Source organism: Falco punctatus, assembly GCF_963210335.1.
Source record: "Falco punctatus genome assembly, chromosome: 18".
Classification (NCBI taxonomy): domain Eukaryota; kingdom Metazoa; phylum Chordata; class Aves; order Falconiformes; family Falconidae; genus Falco; species Falco punctatus.
In genome coordinates, this window is record NC_137598.1 from 6,886,720 (window position 1) to 6,901,404 (window position 14,685).

Below are 14,685 nucleotides of genomic sequence, written 5' to 3' on the forward strand. Positions count from 1 at the left end.
TGCCAGAAAGCAGGGCCCCAGAGAGCAGCCTCCCTCCAGCCTCAGGCCCAGAGCAGAAATGTCCGACCCCAGCCCTACTGCCCAGCACACAGACGGGCTGAAACAGCCACTCCAGGAGACGCAGGCCCTGCTGCGTCCCTGATGCGTAACTGCTGAGTGTCAGCAATATGACTGATCATTCTCTGCTCCCAAACATCTCAGCAGAGGAATGGGCTAATTGCCTCTGCTCAGTGCTGCACTGCCTGAGCCCTGCCGTCCCGGGCCCCTGGCTCTGCTCTCCAGGCCCACTGCTATCACCACACTGTCCCTGTGTCTTTAACCTGGGAGCCTCCTGCTCTGCGGAAGAGCTGCCCCCCAAGATGGGCCCAGTGACTTGCCCCAGCTCACCCCATACCACACCAGAGAAAGGGCTGGTGCGTCACCAGCAGCTCCCCTGGCAGCATGCCTTCCGGCCCTGGTCCCCTTGGTGCACACCGCAGTCCCAAGCTGCCTCCAAAACAGCTGATTCCGTGCCCAGGGGCCTGCCAGGGCCTGCTGGCAGAACAGGGCTGTGCAGGCTGGCAGCAAGGAGAGGGCAGGGATTCCCCCCGGGCGGTGACCCCCAGCCTGCCAGGGGACCTGACAGCATACCCTCCTTTGGGGATCTCCCACAACTCACATGGACCACCCCGCCCCGTGGCACTGGCCATCGTGCCCCAGACAGCGAGCCCCCCCACGGCACAAGCTGCTTTGCAGGAGACTGCATCAACCCAGCTTAGCGAAATCCCTTAATCCCCCAAGACAGAGTGAGCAGTAATCCCTTGGGTGCAGCAGGATTACCAGTGCTGCCCAGTCCCCCTCACCCAGGGGCCAGGTCTGAGCCAACACAGGGCCCAGCACAGGAGGTAGTGCTGGGATGGGATTGTGCTCCCCACAGCTGCTCACCGGTGCTGCATGTCAAGAGCAGCTGGGCTGGTTCCCCAGTGCAACACCACTGCCCTGCCATTCAGAGGCCTTTGCTCCTGCACCACCGTGCTTGGTCAGCTCCAATCCAGGTATGGGTTCAGTCCCCACAAGGAGATGGGGGGAAGGGGGCGGAAGCGTGGGGCCGCACCCCGGCAGGAGTGGGGGGAGCCCACATCTGTGCCACCAGCTGCTCACCCTGGGATTTGCTCTCTGCTGATGCAGATGGCTGGAGAGGGGCCACGTATTGTGAGGCAGACACTGGCGTCAGCACAATCCCACCAGCAACAGCCTCCCCATCAGGCTCCCACCACACCAAGGCCTCATCAGACTGTCCTCTGCAAAACCAACAGAGCTCAAGGGCTTCAGAACAGCTGCAGATTGCAATGACCCTGCAACAGGGACAGCAGCAGGGATTTGGAGATGGCTGTGCTGCGCATCCTGCAGCTGCCCTGTGGCCCCCGCAGCATGGTGATCAGGCAATTTCTGATGCTGACAGACAACCCAGGACATCCTTGCAGGCAATTCTAGGAAGCAGCGAGAGGCTGCTCGCAGAATCACTCCCTGCAGTACTCTCCTGCTAATGGGCTGCATCCAACAACACCCATGCTGGGCCGCACACCAGCGGGGCCAGGCACTTGCACCTTATCTTGCACAGTAAACTGCTGTGCGAAGTCACTTCTGGGGTGTAACGGCAGCCACCTAATCAGCTGCACTGCACAACTGTGGCAGGCAGGAAGCTGGCCCATGAACCAGCATTGCTAGCAACAGTGGCTTCATTGGCACCAGCAGTGCCTGAGTGACCTCAGCACCCAGGAAGAATAGTTGCCAGTAAAGCTTGCAGTATCCAAACCTTGGTTTCAGATCTCAGCCAGACAGGCTTCAGCCACCTGCTCGGCAAAGCTCAAGGAAAACCCACCTGCTGACCCACAGGAACCTGCCTCAGAGGGCTGAGGCAGAGGCAGCACCTTCCTGCCCAGTCCTGTTCCTCAGCACGGGAATACTCTGCAGACACGGTGGATGGAAGAAAGCAGGAAAGCAAGCTGCATGTGCACGAGAAAGGGGACCTGCAGCCCCTGAGCTGTGGTGCCCTGCTTGGCCCACCCTGGCAGCGGACCCTGGGCACACACCGGGCGCTTCTGTGCCAGGCAGATGCGCTCTGGAGCCAGAGTCCTGGCGAGCCACTCGACGGGTGCCACCGGCACAAGCCTGCCCTACAGATCTGCGGAGCCTCAACTCAGACAGTGCTCAGAGGCAGCAGCTGAATACAAAGTGAGAGTGGCGCGGGGAAGGCGTGCAGGCAGCCGGTCCCAGAGCCCGGCAGCGCCGGCCCCGCGGGCGGCCCGTGAGCTGTGGCAGCGCGGCGCCGGCGGTGCGGAGCCGCTGGGGCAGAGCCCCGGGCAGGATGAGGCCGCGCCGGGGCCACCGGGTCAGGCCCCAGCAGCTCGCCCCGCTCCCCGCGGGCGCCGGTTTCCTCCCGGCGCTTCCTCCACCGCCGCCTCGGCCCCGCCCGGCCGATGCCGTGAAGGCCGCGGCCACGCGTGGGCGAGCGGCCGCTCCGTCACCTGCGGGCGCAGTTCCCACCGCCCCTGCCCGCCCGGCCCCGGCCTCACACCTGGAAGCGTCCCGGCCCGAACACGCCGCCCGCCCAGCAGAGCCGCCCCTGCTCCACTGGGGAACCCCCCCACCTCCCCGCGGCCCCGTGCACCGGAGCGGCGTGCCCCGCCGCGGCCCGGCCCAGGTGGGGCGGGGGTGGTTCCCAGCGGCGCAACCCCAGCCCCGCACTGACTGTAGCCGCCCTCCTCCTCCATCCCGCCGCCGCCTCTCCGGACCCGCCTGCCTGACGAGGCCGCCGACGCCACCACGGGCAGCGTCACGTGACGTGGGAGCTGCCGGGGCCAGCCCCCCCGGTGCCCCGCCCCCGAGCCGAGCCGAGCCGAGCCATAAACACCACGAATTTATTGTCTGCGGTCCCGGCCGCAGTACCCGTCCCGCAGCCAGCGCGAGCGCGAGGGGGAGGGGAAAGGGGGTGGCTGGGCAGGGAGGAGGAGGAGGAAGGGCAGGAGGGGCTGGAGCCGTGCCGGGCCACGGCCGGGAGACGAACCCCAGCCCCGGTGCTCCCAGCTCTTCAGCGTGGGCTGGCGTCCCCCTGCACAGGGGCCAGCGGGGGCACGTTAACCCGGAGCAGCAGGGGTAATTGCAGGCACGAGTCTAACTCCAGGCTGGCTGGGAGAAGAGGCTGCTGGCACAGAGGAGCTGGTGGAGGAGCCTGGACAAGGCAGGTCACAGCTGAACAGGCTCCTCCTCAGCTGGAGGGAAGCAGCCCCAGCCCACAGGGACCCTGGGGGCTGCAGGGACAGCAGCTCCCAGAGAGGGAAGGAATGGAGGAGAAGGCAAGGAAGACAGGAAGACAAGGAAGATGGGAAGACAGGGGGCCCCAGCTACAGCATGATCCCCAGGGCTGAGGCCCTGGGTATAATGCAGGACCAGCGCCCCCGATCCTCCCCTCCTGCAGCAAGGTCCACCAGCAGCTCCCAGGACAGTTTTCTCCACAAGCCCCTGACCCAGGACTGCTCTGGGCTCTAGTTGGTGGATGCAGATCATAACCTGGGAGGAGACGAACAGCATTAGCACCCTACCAGCAGCTGACCCCGCTCCCTGCCACACTGGCTTCACTCACCAAGGTGACATCTTGACAGAAGCCACCCCCGATGTGCAGCTGTGCTTGTTCTCCCACTGCTGAAAGGGATTTAATTGTCTCCTCTGCTCCCACCTTACTTCCCTAATCTTCTTTACCTGGGCAGAGGCAGAAAGGCTTTTGAGGTGAGAGCACAGAGTCCCCTACTGCCTCCCACCTGCTCCCACCCAAGACACAGCCAGGACTCACCTTCCCTCTGTCAAACTGCTTGTCCCACTCATCGATGACAGTCTCACTCTGGGCCAGCACTGTGTCCTGGATGGCATCCTGGCTGACAGCCGAGATCTCACCCTTCCAGGTCAAGACTGCAGGAGCAGTGCAGTCAGCAGGGAGCACCACGCTGTGCTCTGCTGCACCTGCCTGCACACGGCCCCCACCCTGGACCAGAGGCTGGAGCCCCTCACTCCAGCACCCCCAGCAGCCCCTCAACTGGGTGCATCTGCCTAGCTCCAAGACCCCACCCCCCCCCGACGGTGCTGGGGGGAGCTCAGGCCCTGGCAGAGCACAGAGGGCTCTGCCCACATCCAGGGCTCAAGGCAGGGGAGCTGCCAACCCAGGTGAGAAGGGATTACCTTCTTTGCCATAAGCCTTGTCCAAGGAGTTCCTGAGCAGCTCTTTCACCACACCGAACTCCTCCTGGCTCCTGGGTGCCGTGCCAGCTCCATAGCTGGGCTCAGGGCTCAGGGCAGCTGGGTAGTACCTGCACCCATTTGCAGCCTGGCTGTCCTTGGTGCATGCTGGCACTGCAAAAACAGGTGGGGTGATGACAAGTCAGAGGGAGCTCCCGCACTGCTTCATCTCCAAGGCAAATCTCTCCCCAGAAGACACTGTCAGGACTAACAAGGTCCGGACAGCACAGGGTGTTTGGGCACACTGGCGCCTGTCCTGGACAGGGAGGATCTGAGGATAAATTTTCACCCCTCAAGGGACCCATCCCCACAAGACTGGAGAGGAGCACCCCCTCAGCCAAGGTGGGTCAGGAGACAGGCACCACCAGACAGCTGCAGGGACCAGCAAGCTCCAGGGTCTGCACACCAGTGAGGGTCTGCATGGGCAGAGAAGCAGCCAGCACCAGGCATGGTGGAGGCACACAGTCATAACTGGTGTGTCATCTACAGTGCAGGTGCCAACACCACCCAGCTTGCGGCGAATGAAGAGACGGGACGCAGCTTGATGCAAGCAAATGTCAATTTATTGTACAGAAGCACGAGGTTTTATAGACTCTCAGAAGCTGCACGTTTTAAACTAATTGGTTCTTGAAGCTAAGCCTTGCATACTAGGCAATCCCTGATTGGTGGTTGACTACCAGCAATTAACAACAAGGTGTTATCTTTCCTTGGCGCCATCCGTCTCCCACTCCCCTGTGCTCTGCAAACATGCCTCATCGTGTTAGTTGTTGTGTCTATTCACACTCCTTGTCCTCCCTGGGTTCGTGACCTACAAGCTCGAGCACATTCCCCTCAGCTAACTGATTGCCACGCATGGTCCTAGTTTCCAGCCCGCTCCTGCACCAGCTGGTTCATGGCTAGACCACGCTGCTGTGCTGTTCTCCACTTGTGCTTGCAGTGCTCATTCTCTCCAGCCCTAGCCTCCATGATCCGTGGCCGCTTTGTCCTCCGAGGCTCCAACTCAGATCTCCTAGAGCTGGGGAAGTCAGAAGGGGTCAGCTTGCTCTGGCCAGACCAGAGTGGGGAAAAGTTCGAGCTCCCTGCACGCCAACAGGATACAGGGACACTCAGACCCCAGTGCTGCACTTGGGGAGGGGTGAAATCACTCCCAGCAAGCTGGCACTTCAGTTGGCTCCATGGCAAGACTTGTCCCACTGGCAGAAAGACAAGAGGCACCTGACCACCACCCAGGGAGCCTGACTTCAGGCAGAGCACGGGTGTGCTCTCGCATGACCCTAGCCCCTCACCTGTAGGAGGTCAGCATCCCAGAGCAGGGCTCTTCTATCTCCTCTGCACTCCTCTTCCTCTTCTTGGAGGAGATGGGCTCCATGTCCAGGCAAATACTGCGGCCTGACACTTGCTGCTTGGGCCTCTTCTCCAGATCCTGGCAGCTTGGCCCCTCTTGGCCACCACTGGGACCCTCACTTGCCTCCTTCCATGTGAAGGACACCAAGCCCTTCCCAGAGAAACTCTTCTTCCTCTTCTTCCTGGGGGGGCTGGAGTCTTCATCCGTGCCCTTCACAGCCAGAGCACGAGAGCTGCCACGGGCTCCAAAACGCTGCTTTCTGGAAGAACCAGTGGTGGCCTGGCCAGGCCCCGTCCCCCTGCTGCAGGGAGGAAGGTGGTGTGAAGGGCAGGCAGTGGAACCATTAGTCAGGAGGGAGGCTGGGAGCTGAGAAGCTGAGTAGAGGCTTTTCAGGATTTGGCATTTTGAGGGGGCATAAGGACAGCCTGAAGGACAATAAGAGGCTGACATGATCTGAAAGCCACCAGGTCAGGAGTGGGAGCCCCTCTCTTCCTCCACACCTCTAGATGCATGAGCACAACATCCAACTGCTACCATCTCATGCAGGAAATCTGAATCAGACCCTGCTCTCAGAGCAGCAGCTGCAAGTGCATACAGTGACCCTGCACCTGCCCAGCACCAGCCATGCACAGGGCACACACTTTCCCATGGGGGATTAGGACAGAGCAAGTGTTGCTGCAGCACATGCCAATGGTGGTTACATACAAGGGAGACCCAGAGTAAGATCTAGACCAGGGTGGTTCCTCCTGATCCCACGGGACACTAGTATGTGGTCAGAGCCTGCAAAGCTCCCTCTGGCCTTGTGCTGACAGTCAGAGAAACTGCCCTGCTTCTAGGATCCAGAGCAAGCCATACCAGCCCAGCAGAACAGGAGAGCCAGCTGACAAAGTCACTCCCCCCCCCAGCCAGCTTCGATGCCAGACAGTTGCCTCGTGGAGTAGCCCAAGGCTGCTACTGGCCTTGTTGCCGTGCAGGAGCCTGGGAGTGACTGGCACTGCTTACCTCAACTCGCCAAAAGGCGAGGGAGTGGACTCAGGGTGGGTGTTGTTCGTGAGGTTGGTGGGGTCAGCAGATTGTGGGTGAGGTTGTGCGTGGCAGTCACTTCTGCTCATCTTCTGCAGGGTGTTGCCCTGTAGTTATTGACATAAATAAAAACTTGGTGGTCTAAAGAAAAGAGGTTTCCATGAGTCAAGAGGAAAAAATTAAAAGGGGAGCCAAGAGAAAGGGGAGGGGAACAGACACAGATGGGGGGGAGGAAGTGGGGAGGTGGTAGAAGAACAATCAGAAGTGTTTTCAGTTAGAAGCACAAAGGAAAAAAAAGAAGGTAGGAAATTTAAAGAACAGAAATCCCAGTGCACCATCCTGAGTCCTGGCTGCACAACAGTGCCCAGAGGGCAAGTCCCATGCCACCGCCCAAGGAGGAAGCAACCCCACAGCCCTCCAGCTGTTGCATCACCTGCTCCCACTCGCCCCAGGTGACACAGTACCCCAAGGAGGCTGGCGAGGCTGCCCCACTGCAGGGACTGGCACAGCCACCCCTCTGTCCTGAGCAAAAAGGCAGGAGCCATTAATTCTGCATCACTTAGGGATGTGAACAACAGTGGGGGCCTGGCCCCATGCCCCAACCCAGACGGAAGGCAGAGCAACTGCTACAGCCCTGGGGCTGAGGGGCTCTCCCCACCTACCTCCAGCTTAGCAAGACAGCCAGTATTAGCTCTGTACTTGCCTCCAAAACAAGCCCCTGTTCAGAAGGCATGAGGCACCTACAGAAGTCTCCAGGCAGGGGCTCAGACTCACCTTTTTGGGAGAGAGCGCCAGCTTCTTGGCAGGTGGTGGTGATGTGGTGCTGCCTGGCTCCAGAGCAGTGATGGTCAATGGGCAGGATTTCAGTTTTGCTGTCTTGGAGTCTTCAGGGACAGCTGGCTCAGCACCAGGGCCAGCAGGGAGGCGTGTGTCACAGTTCATTTCTTGAAAGGTGCAGAAGCTGGTAGTTCTGCTCTTGCCTTCCTGGGACCCTATGGCTTGCTCTTCCACTGTGCCATGCACTGGGCTGGCAGCACTGCTGGCACAGGAGCCCCTCTGCTGGGTCCCAGCAATGTCCCCACTGCCCCCGGGCTGCTGTCTGGGCTCCAGCAGCAGCTTGGATGAGGTAGGTGGCTGCTTGCTCTTGGAGGAGCTCTGCTGGGACAGCTCCACTTTGTCACTGCTTGCATTGCTGGTGTTGCAGAAACCCTGAACTGCTTTGGGTGTGGGAAGCAGCTGCCGGAAGGAGCATGGCTTCTTGAACCTATGGGCCCCATCACCTGGCAACGCTGAGTTGGCTTTATGGGGCAGTTTGGGGGATGGGGACCTAACACGCAGCTTCAGACTACCAGTTCCGTTTGATGGCTTTGGCCCCATCTTAACCATGCCACGAGCCACAGGGACTCCAACCTCCTTCAGCCCTAGCCACTTCTTCACTGGCTGCACACCTGGTTTCTAGACAAAAAGAAAGAGAGAAGTTCAGCAAGGAGAGAATTCGAGTAGCCAAGGACACAGAGTGATACTGCCCTCCCAGTCCCTCCCCAGGCCCACACAGGGACCCTTGGCTGAGCAGGATTCCTCCTGGAAACCGTCCTGCCTTGTGCCTGCCCATCCAGAGCAGTGTACCCACCTCCCTGCAAAGCTGTGGTCTGCCTGCCCTCATAGAGTGGCAGCAGCTCTCAGCTTCTGGGAGCACTAGCCAAGGACAGCTTTCAGGACTCACCTGTCTCATCAGTGGTGAAGACAGGGGCTTACTGGTCACGCTTTTCTTGACCTTATCAGAGGTGCCACCAGTGTTGGCACGCGGGGCGGAGGCAGCTTTGGCAATGGGCCACTCTGGGTTCTTGCTGGCATTCGGGGTTCTGGTCAAGGCAGAGAAGTGCATGTTAACTGCAAGGGTTTGAGCGACTGGAACGCTCATCCGTGATGCGCACAGGAAACAGGAGCCAGAAGCTCTGAGGAGGCGCGGTCATACAGCAAAACCATGACAAGGGACTGGACCTCTCCCTGCCACCCTCCTCCGAGTCAGAGCATGTACATGGGCATTGCGGCTGCTTGGGCCAAGCTCCTTTCTACCCCCACGCACACGCTACCGGCCCCCTCCCAAATGCTGAGAGCGGGGGGCAGAGGGGCTGGGCGGCAGAGGGCGCTCTCACCTCAGGTAGAACAGCAAGTAGGCCTGCTGGTTGAGGACCACTTGGATGTTGCTGCTGCGGACCAGGTTATCGTTCATTTGATACCACTGCCCATTGCTAGCCTGTGGAAGAAGAGAGAACAGGGTCGGGGCTGTGTCCGAGGACCCCTGTGGCCTGAAGAGCAGCAGGTACAGTGTCTGTTGCCAGAGCTTCTCTCCCCAAAATCCACACATGGCCCAGGGCAGGCAAGGGGGCTCTGCGAGAGCAGAGCTCCGTGCTTCCTGCAGCAGAGCACAGCCTGTATCCCCCACCACCCCCCTAGTCCAGTGCTCCACACTGTGCACACCTACTGAGAACCCTCCTTTCTGCGCACTGCAGAGACCCATGAGCGCACACAGCCCACAGCCCAGAGGGGGTGCCAAGAGATCGCCCTGGGCTCACCTTCACGTAGCAGTAGTAGTGCCCTGAGTGGCAGCTGTACCCAGAGTGCACCAGCACTGCATAGAGTTTGTACAAGACAGGATGCCCGTTGCTCTGAGTCAGGTAAGGACGGATGTTCAAGATCTCAGGGTACTCCACATCCTGCAAGGAGAAGGTGCCTCAGGAGCCTGCACAGCAGACAGCTTTCTTGCTACAGCAAGAGCAGCTCAGCTGTCCTGTGAGTCCCATCTCTCAAGGGAGGGGGACCTGCTCTCCCAGGCAGAGATCACTGTGAGGAAGATGCCAAGATGAGGCAAACTCCCACTGCACTGCACAGCTGGGGAAGGGCTGCAGAACAGTGGCAGAGCTTGCACTGCACACAGGACTACCTCCCACCCTGCTCTGGGCAGCAGGGCCTCCGGCCAAGAGACAGCCCAAGCTCTGGATTGCCGAACACTCACCTTGGTGATTTTGACTCCATGAAAATCCGCAAAGCGTTTCAGGGAGATTGTGAGAACATTGGAAGGTCGGTGGATGGTGAATTGTTTGCTGGCCAACACTTTCTTCTTGCATCTGCACAGAAAGAGCTCGAGCTATTCAAGCTGTTCTACCACCCAAATGATTGCCAGCCCTGGCCAAACCACAAACCCCACAGAAATGACCCTGCTGACACCAGGCACCGCTCCAGGGCACCTGCCCACAGCCATGTCTTCTGGCCCAGGTGTTCCTCATGGGCGGACTGGCATGGAGGAGTGGCAGGCTTCATCACAGGCTTTCATGGCCACATACCTCACAGTTTAGCTAGAAGCAGGTAGAGAAGCCCTCCCCTGCTGCAGCAGGCTTTCCACCTTCTTCCCACCAGCAGACCCACAGGACCCTTCCCACCCACAGCCCTACACACTCACTTGTCACACATGTAGGCATTCTCCCCACCCAGCATGTCTGGCTGCACATACAGCTCTAGCGCCCGCGTTATGTCTGTGACTTCCTGCAAGGGCAGAGGAGAGGTCAGGGCACAAGTGGCCTGTCCACATGACAGCCCAGATCCCTGCTGAGACACTGGCTCCAAGAGGTAACACAGAGCACAAGCACAGGGTCACAGACTACACCAAACTCATGAACCCGCCACCAGCTAGGCACTGCCCAGCATGCTAGGAGGGATGGCTGCGCTGCACCCCAACACCATAGAGCCTCAACAGCCACACTCAGGCGACGGGCACTGCTCTGCCAGAGAAGGCAGCACAACAGAAGCTGCTTCCCCTCTTGTCTGCACCATGCCTTGATGCTGGCAGGTTAAGGAGCCTCGAGAGCAGTAACGATGCAATTGCAGGAATATGTCCCATGAGAGCAGAGCTCCTCCCCGTCCTCAGCCCTGCTGCAGTACCATGATCTCCAGCGACAAGTCCAGGAAAGGTTCATAGGTGTCCGACACGCTCTTGCACTCCAAGCACCTCACTGCAAAAGAAAGAGCAATGAGCACACCCTGGCACAACGCTTGCACCCACCACCACCCCAGCATAGCACAGGCAGTTGCAGTGTTACTCCTCTCTGAGTTTGGGCTCTGGGATGTGAGCACCAGCATTCACCGCCTGACAAAGAGGAAGGCTGGCAATTCCACTACGTGCTAGGACAGCAAGTATTGCTACACAGCTGGCAACACAGGTCCCTTTTCTGGTGGCAATGAGCCAGAGACCCTCAGACAGCAGCTTTTTCCACCACCACAACAGGGGTCACGACCCACAAGACTGACCAGCTGCAGCTCTGGATAATTTGCACTTGCAGTAAAAATATTTTGGGAAAACTGCTAAGCCTGGCTCTGAGAGAAAGAGCACCCCTGGGAGTCACAGGCCCAGGACCTGGAAGCCAGCACTCACCACAGGACCGCAGGTAACCACCATAGATCTGGTGAATCAGTGTCGTGGCCTGGGTCTGGCGATCCAACCTAGAGACAGAAGCATTGGATCTCACACCACCCCTTCACACCAGCCACCCCCGCGGGCCACCACTGTGTCCTCGGGACAGCTCCCCTGCGTGCTCCAGCTAGCAGACGGGCTGCAGAACTCCAGGGGCAGAGAGAAGTTGCTCTGCCAGTTTGCTCTCCCAGTGCCAAAACTGAAAGGGTGGCACCAGGCTCTGATGCACACCCTCCTCTAGAAGGAGCAGAAACCCTGGGGCAGAGCTCAGAGCTAGGCACTGCAGAGAGAGGCAACGAAAATTTCCTGGGACAGAGAGCCGAGGGGAAAGCTGCTCACCCACAGCCACAGCGCTGGGGCTGAACTAGCAAGCAGGCCTGGATTCCTTGGCAATTGGGAAAAGATCCAGACCCATAGCAGCCTCAGAACTTGGGGACAGGACCACAGCTATACTGGCATAGAGGAGTCAGGAGAAAGCAGACAACAGTCCAGAGCTGTGTCAGAGAGGGGCAGAGTTGGGCCAACCACCCGAGGCCCCTGGAGTCAGTACCTCCCTCTACAAGTCTAACCTGGGGGACACATTCACCCCAAAGACCCCTCACATGGGTACAGGGGACAAGCAAAGGGACAGCAGAGAGCAGTGATGGGCCAGAAGCCTCACATACTTGGTACAGCCATTCAGGCAGGCCTTCTGCATGGCATCAATGGTATAACGCAGGAACTCGTGCGCATCCTCCTGCCTGCCGAAGATGTTCTGGGTAAAATCTGCAAAAAAGGGAGGAATCAGCCTCAGCATGTGCTGCAACAGGAGCAGCCTGCCCTCCCTCCCTCCCCTGAGACAGGAACTCCGGGGTTTGAGCCCCCTCAACCCAAACCAGACATCAGACTTATGCTGGATATGGGGGAAGCCCCTACATAGCCCAGGAAGTCATAAGCCCCTGGCAGTCTCAAAGGTTCTGCTCCCGCATTAGTCCCTGCTCTCCTGCATGGCTACAGGAAGGGAGGGGAGCCATCCTTACTCTTGAGGTTTTGGATGAAGGACACTGGCTTTATTACGTTGCCACTGTTGGTAAAAGCCTGGATCACATGGCTCTGCATAACGCACATCATGCAAAAGCCTTCTTGGTGACCTGGAGCAGAAGAGGAGAAAACAGGATGTTAGGGTCAAATCCAGGAGAGCTGGAGGCAGGACAGGGGACAGGGGATCTCTGGCCCAACACAGCTCAGCCACGCTTAGCTGTCCCTATGAGCTCTGTGCTACAGTATAGCTTTGGGGCACCCTGGGCACACAGAGACCATGGCTGGCACAGTCCCAGCCACTGCAACCCACCCAGACAGAACAGCATCCATGTGGATAGAAAACAGGTCACAGCTACTCACTGGACCCCACAGGTCAGCCCTGAGGGGCAGATCCCACCAGAGCCCTATGGATGAGGCTGCAAGGCCCATGATGCTCCTTGTGGTCACAGCTTGGAGCTGTGCCCACTGGACTCCCTTTCAAAGCCACCCAGAAAGGGCACCTGCTGCCCTACTTTCATGCAGTCCCCACAGCCAGGGGCTGTTTGGGACCCCCAGCTCAGTCCCCAGGAAGCCAACGGACCACATTGGACCCATCTTAGTCCTGCCCACATGCAGCAGAAACAAAGCCTCCCCAGACACAAGGAACTCAGGAACACCACTACGGCCAGGAAAAGCGAGCTGTATGCTCTTGATGGAGAAACAGGCAGGAGGGAGTAGAGAACGCGCATCCTGACACCCACACACCCCCGGCTAGAGCCATGTGCAGAGCTGCCGAGCCCAGCACTGGGAGCAGGACAGGCAGGCACTCCTTGCCCTGCCCATGCAGCTGCCCTGGCCCTGCTGCCCACCAAGCCAGGCCTCCCCACTCACAGTTGTGGGAGTGCTCCTTGGAGAGCAGGTAGTTGGTGAGCGGTGGTGTGTAGGTCAGGCACTGAAGAACAGAGTTCAGGAAGCAGGTGTTCCCTAGGTTGCACAGTCCGGCACCGATGCGGTAGTTCTGCTCCCACTTCATGGAGAGCCGCTCCATCGGGAAGAGCACCTTCTGGGGCATGGGGATCCCGTCCCCCTGGTCTTCTGGGGTATCGTCCCTGCCTACAGGGAGAGAGGTGGTGAGCAGCGGAGAGAGAGGTGGTGAGCAGCAGGGACGTAGACGCGAGGAGGGCCCCCTCACCCTCTCTACCTACCCCGCTTGCTGGGTGGCGTCTTCTCCGGGCTGCCGTGGTGGTCGGCGGCCGCGGCCCCGCCGTTGAGCACCACGTACTTCCCGCGCAGCAGCTCCAGCTGGCTGGAGAAGTCGCGGCTGGCGGGTTCGAACTCGACTTTCTCCAGCAGCACCCTCTTGGCCGAGGCGGCCAGCAGCTGGCCCAGATCCCCATCCTCGCTCGGCCTCCGCCGGTTCTGCTTCAGCACCTCCCTCAGCTTCCCCTGGATCGTCATGGCGCGGTCGGATGGCCCCGGCTGTGGGGACTGGGCGGGCGGATAAGCGGATGAGCGGGAGGGCGCCGGCCCGTTCCCCCTCGCTCCCGGTGCAACCGGCCGCGGCCTAGGCCCGCCGCAGGCCGGTCCCTGCCGCCACGCTGCCCGCAGGCCCCATCGGCCCCGCCGTCGCCACCGCACTGCCGGCCTGCCCGACGCCGCCCGCGACCTTGAGCACCGCCGCACGGCCACGTGCGCCCCGCCCGGTACCGGCGCCCCGCCGCGCCCGCCCCGCGGCCGGCCCCGCCGGCGGAGCAAGAGCGTGCGGTGCAGCTGGGCCCTCCCCATCCCAGCCAGCGGCTGTACTCACCATCTGGGTCTCCGCGCCGCACGCACGTGTCACTGCCTGGCTCCGGGGGCGGGGGCGTGTCCGCTGCCGGCTCGTCGGTCTTGCGCGACTGCCCACCACAGGGGTGGGCTCAGCGGAGGGCGGGCCCTAGGGGCGCTAGGCTGTACCGGGGGCTGCCCGCTCTCGCTGAGGGTGCTGCCCGCTCCCGCTGATCACACTGGGGGCACTGCCTGCTCCCCCTGAGGGCACCTGCACTGACCGCTCTTCAGGGCACGCCTACTGAGGGCAGTGATCACTCCCAGTGAGGGCAGCGACCACTCCCAATGAGGGCAGCGATCACTCCCAGTGAGGGCAGCGATCACTCCCAGTGAGGGCAGTAACCACTCCCAATGAGGGCAGCGATCACTCCCAGTGAGGGCAGCGATCACTCCCAGTGAGGGCAGTGATCACTCCCAGTGAGGGCAACGATCACTCCCAATGAGGGCAGTAACCACTCCCAATGAGGGCAGCGATCACTCCCAGTGAGGGCAGTGACCACCTCCAATGAGGGCACTGACCACCCCCAATGAGGGCAGCGATCACTCCCAGTGAGGGCAGCGATCACTCCCAATGAGGGCAGTGACCACCCCCAATGAGGGCAGTGACGAGTCCTACTGAGGGCAGTAACCACTCCCAATGAGGGTTGTGACCACCCCCAATGAGGACAGTGACAAGTCCCGCTGAGGGCAGGGACCACTCCCAGTGAGGGCACTCACCACTCCCCCTGAAGGGCACTGACCGCTGCCACTGACAACG

At 60.4% G+C, this 14,685-nt stretch overlaps 1 protein-coding gene and 4 long non-coding RNA genes across 89 annotated transcripts in view; 1 reads left to right on the forward strand and 4 right to left on the reverse strand.

Annotated features, from left to right (window-relative positions):
* The window catches only part of LOC308055226, a 28,388-nt gene extending 23,237 nt beyond the window's left edge, over positions 1–5,151 (reverse strand). The window contains exons 1-2 of the long non-coding RNA XR_013924484.1: positions 5,078–5,151; positions 4,777–5,042 (exon numbers count right to left, since the gene is read on the reverse strand). This is a non-coding gene — a long non-coding RNA (uncharacterized lncRNA). The remainder of the gene's footprint in view (positions 1–4,776; positions 5,043–5,077) is intronic.
* LOC308055213 overlaps positions 1–14,685 on the forward strand; it is a 528,334-nt gene that overhangs the window by 290,456 nt on the left and 223,193 nt on the right. The gene's annotated exons all lie outside the window — the stretch shown is intronic.
* The window catches only part of LOC308055214, a 277,249-nt gene that overhangs the window by 35,216 nt on the left and 227,348 nt on the right, over positions 1–14,685 (reverse strand). The window lies entirely within an intron of this gene.
* On the reverse strand, positions 2,828–4,770 carry LOC308055218. The gene is made up of 3 exons (XR_013924475.1): positions 4,213–4,770; positions 3,830–3,945; positions 2,828–3,738 (listed from the first exon to the last, which is right to left on the reverse strand). It is a non-coding gene; the product is annotated as an uncharacterized lncRNA (long non-coding RNA).
* Positions 5,155–13,973, reverse strand: LOC308054824 (ubiquitin carboxyl-terminal hydrolase 36-like; the record flags this gene model as incomplete). Its single annotated transcript, XM_080368202.1, has 16 exons — positions 13,912–13,973; positions 13,310–13,592; positions 12,996–13,217; positions 12,125–12,235; positions 11,771–11,870; positions 11,067–11,134; positions 10,577–10,647; positions 10,098–10,180; positions 9,654–9,765; positions 9,214–9,354; positions 8,794–8,894; positions 8,361–8,499; positions 7,412–8,092; positions 6,617–6,744; positions 5,556–5,915; positions 5,155–5,284 (listed from the first exon to the last, which is right to left on the reverse strand). Coding segments are annotated over exons 1-16 (2,733 nt in total), but the record flags the coding sequence as incomplete, so codon positions are not given.